The sequence below is a fragment of the Octodon degus genome, unplaced genomic scaffold (genome assembly GCF_000260255.1).
Source record: "Octodon degus isolate 3935 unplaced genomic scaffold, OctDeg1.0 scaffold00076, whole genome shotgun sequence".
In the NCBI taxonomy this organism is placed as follows: domain Eukaryota; kingdom Metazoa; phylum Chordata; class Mammalia; order Rodentia; family Octodontidae; genus Octodon; species Octodon degus.
This window is the reverse complement of record NW_004524652.1, coordinates 9564618-9569039: the sequence shown is the minus strand read 5'-3', so window position 1 is coordinate 9569039 and position 4422 is coordinate 9564618. Positions and strand designations below refer to the sequence as shown.

Below are 4422 nucleotides of genomic sequence, written 5' to 3'. Positions count from 1 at the left end.
AAAAAAAAAAAAGTCTATTTCAAATGGGATGTGATAGTGCACATCTGTAGTCCCAACACTTGGAAGTCCAAGGCATAAGTTCAAATCCAGCATGGACCACACTGTCTCAAAAAACAAAACAAACAACCCAAAAAATATTGTTTATTTCAAAGACATGAGGAAAAAAAAAAAAACAGAAAAGCACCAAAAAGAAAATTTATACCCTTATACCTGAGGCCCCTGGGTGTGATCCCTGGCACCATCAACAGTAACACTTACCTTTTTAAAGTATATAGTTCAGTCTCTTCAGAAAATAAATAAATAAGTATATAGTTCATCAGTTTTTAGATTTTTTTTTTTTCAGTTCTGTAACTTTATTTCCAAGTTAGTTCTTGTCCACATTCACTGTCTAGAGATTTTTGAACGTAGTAACAGGGATGTAGGTTACCAAGGTATATAGCTTGTTGGTGAATCTTCATCCTCATTCCATTTCCTGGACAACCATACTCGGATATGATATGGAACATTCCTTATTCCTTTGGCCCAGTCTGCTTTGTTGAACCTACTATAGATGCGCACATCTGGAATCCCTATTTCCTTCATGGCAAATTTCCGGATCTCTTTAAGAGCCCGAGGGGCGCGTTTCTTAAAGCCCACTCCATAGATGCGCTTGTGAATGTTGATTGTGTATTCTCGGGTCACCACCTCGTTGATGGCAGAATGGCCCTTCTCACCACCCTTCTTTGTGGGAGCCACTCTGCTGGGCCCAAGTTGGAAAGGAAGAACGCAATGGATTGTGGGACGGAAGGCCATGGTTGGAAGTACAACTTCTTTTTTTTTTTTTTTTTGAGACAGGGTTTTGCTGTGCAGTGCAGGCTGGCCTTGAACTTACTTTGTAACTCAAGGTGGCCTCACTTGCAACAGTCTTGCCTCAGTCTTCTGAGTGCTGGGATTATAGGCATGTAACACCTGGCTAGCAGTTTTTAGATTCACAAAGTTGTGTAAACATTAAATTACCGCCTCTAATTTCTTAGCATTTTTGTCCACCACCACCACCACCCCCGAAAAAAAAAAAAACAAAACAAAAAACAACGCTATGGCCCTTTTCTCCATGTCCATCTTTTCACTAGCTTTTAGAAACTGCTTTTGTGCCTTCTGTCTCTATGGATTTCCCTGTTCTGGACATTTCCCATAGATGGAATCATACAATGTGGGTGTTTATGTCTGGCTTTTTTTTTTTTTTAACCAGGTTCATCCATGTTGTAACATATGTCAATACTTTATTACTTATATGGCCAAATATTCCACTGTATACTTACGCCCCATTTTGGCTTATCTGTTCATCTGCTGATAGACATTTGAGTTAAAAGCACTTTTCTGCTATTACAACTAATGTTGCTATGAATATTTGTGAGGGGCCGGGGTGATGGCTTGGTGGAATAAGTGCTTCTCTGGCAAGCGCAAGGGCCTGAGTTCAATCCCTGGTTCCGCAAAAAAAAAAAAAAAAAAAAAAAAATTGTGTACAAGTTTTTGTGTGGACATGTGTTTTTATTTCTCTTAAGATACAGTACACTGGCATGTAGAAATGGAATTGTCGGGTACATGCCAACTTTATGTCTTTTTTTTTCCCCTGTATTTAGGACAGGGTCTACAGAGTCTCAGTATGTAGATTGGACTCGTGATTCTCCTGTTTTCAGCCTCCCACGTGCTGGGATGACAGGCACTTGCCACCATACCCATGTCAATCACCGTCTCAGTGCTCCTGGAGCTCGGGACCTGCACTGCACACTGGGGGTAGAACCCCCAGTCGCTGAGCTCTGCCTAAGCAGGCACTTTAGTCTGCTGAGCTATCAGGCCGGCCCTCATGTCTCACTTTTTGAGGCACTCCCACAGGATTCCTAAAGCCTTTATAGTGTGTCACATCTGGATGTCCATCAATGAGGGCTCGGATCGCAGCATGTCCGTGTCAGCACCCACGTAGCCTGTCCTTTGGACTGTGGTCCTCCCTTTGGGCTGGAAGCATCACGCTGTGGCTTTCACATGTGTTTCTTGATGCTAAACATCCTTTCATGAGTTATCTTTACATTTATCTTTGGAGAAATGTTTATTCAAACTCTTTGCCCTTTTTAAGTGTTTATCTTTTTATTTGCAAATTGTTCATTTTTACAACATTTTGTCATGTTACCTTCCAGGCTGAGCTATGTCTTTTATTGCTTATAACCGAACTGCAGACACTGTTAAATGCTGTAGAGCTTCTGTAGACTATGTGATCAAGGTCCTGAGTGATTCTTCCTGAAAAAACTTCTCCTTCTACCTCCTCAGGTCTGACGGTAGTAACCCGTTCTCCAGACAGCAACAATGTAGCCAGCAGCACTGTTGGAACTGCTCTGCCAAAATTTGCCATCCGAGGGATGCTGAAAACCTTTGGGCTTCATGGAGTTGTCTTAGATGTTGATTCAGTAAGTGAACATCATGAAATTACTACACTCTTAAACATGTAGAGAGGCTTTCAGCCCAGTCTCCAAGCACTTTAAAAAGTGATTATGGGTCGAAGGTGTGGCTCAGTGGTGGTAGCACACGTGTGTACTTACCTAGCACACATAAGGTCCAAGGTCGATTCTCAGCACCACAACAGAGAACAAAGGTGATGCCTTTGGGATTCTCTTCAAAAAAGGGGTGAAGAAACCAAGAAAAAAGGACTTGTATAAGGTTTTCTCGTGTGTCCAGAAGAGGACACACAAAATAGTATATTATAATCCCTCAATACTCTATCAGCCACATCCAGCTGGCCTTTTCTTGTCCCTGCTCGAGTTCCAAGGGAAATTCTCCTGTATCCTTGATGAATGGCTGACCTGCCATTGCCAGTATTGTTTTTTGTTTTGTTTTGTTTTTTGTATTTTAGGGAAAGGTCTACAGGGTGTTCACCCTCTCACTACTAGATTGGACTCATAGTGATCCGCCTGTTTATAGCCTTTTGTCAGATATGGGTATTGAACACCTGGAGACGCTCTCGTCATTGTGCACCAGGGGTGGGGCTGACTGGCATGTGGTGCTGGGGGATTGAACCGCGGTCCCTGTGCTTTGCTAAGCTTGTTCTAAGTAGGTGCTTTAGACCACTGAGCCATCTCACCATCCCTAAACAGTTGTTTTTTTTTTTTTTTTTTTTTTTTTTTACATTTTTTATTGTGTGTGTGTGTGTGTGTGTGTGTGTGTGGCCAGCTCAGCCCACCAGGGGGCGGGGCTGGCTGGCATGTGGTGCTGTAAAATATTTTTTATAGTATGAAAAATGAGGTGCCGGGGAGCTAGCTCAGTGATCTAAGCGCCTGCCTGGCAAGCACAAGGTGGTCCTGAGTTTGAGGACCTTGTGTACCAATGTCCCCAGTAGCACATGCCATGCTGGCTTCAGAACCCCAGGCCCACCTTCAGGCCACTAAAACCAGATATGGTGACACATGCCTGTAATCCCAGCACTGGGGAGGCTGAGACAGGAGGATCATTATGAGTCTGAGCTGTGTAGCAAGACCCTGTACCAAATACATAAATTAAAAATCAAAAGTATGAAAAATGAGGGCTCAATTGAAGGAAAATAGCACATTGTTTTAAATTAAAAGTAGCCCTTTCGCACCGGCAAGATAGCTCAGCAGACTAAGTGCCTACTTAGGCAAGTGCAAGGATCTGTGGTTCAATCCTGGACACCACAGGCTAGCCCTACCCTTGGGCACACTGACCCAGCAACTGAGTTCCCTAGTTCGATGCATGCCTGTAATCCCAGCACTGGGGAGGCTAAAAACAGGGCATAGTGAGACCCTATACCAAATAGATTAAGAAAAACAAAAGCCCTTTAGAATTAAGAAGGCTGGGGATGTAGCTCAGGAGGACGTAGCACTGCAAAAATAAACTAAAATAAATAAAAGGACCTATTTGAAAGGAGCTATAGAAGATCAGAAACTCACCGGGCATAGTCGTGTACACCTGAAGTCTCACCACTTGGGAGGCTGAGGTAGAAAGATTGCTATGAATTTGAGACTGACCTATGCTACACAGTGAATTCAAGGCCAGCCTGAACTTCATAGTGAGATCCTATTTCAAAAAGACAAAAATAAAAAATAAAAATTTACTGGTATATAAATCTAGAATATATAGGCCTAAGTCTAACTTTTTTCTACCAATGAAATAAAGCCATTAGACAGATTCCCTGCTTTTAAGAAATTAACAAAAACAAATATACCTTTTACCCGACAATAATGTATGTTGAAATATTACACTCGTCTCTTTAAATTGCTAACTGATTACATTGGTCATCTTCTTTATTACACCAATTAAAATTTTCCATCTAATATGGAAAACTGAAATCAGTACTAACTAGATGCTTTCAGACTTTTAAGTGTAATCATTAGCTTGAAGCTGGTGTTTATTCTTACAGTAATATACTATTTCATGGAT

General features: G+C 41.8%; 1 protein-coding gene across 10 annotated transcripts in view; it reads left to right on the top strand.

The window, feature by feature from the left end:
- Hectd4 (HECT domain E3 ubiquitin protein ligase 4) overlaps positions 1-4422 on the top strand; it is a 141991-nt gene that overhangs the window by 105885 nt on the left and 31684 nt on the right. For all 10 annotated transcript variants that reach the window (XM_004635930.3, XM_023720467.1, XM_023720466.1 and 7 more), the window contains one exon: positions 2302-2438. In XM_004635930.3, coding sequence (XP_004635987.1) covers positions 2302-2438 — 137 coding nt within the window. The remainder of the gene's footprint in view (positions 1-2301; positions 2439-4422) is intronic.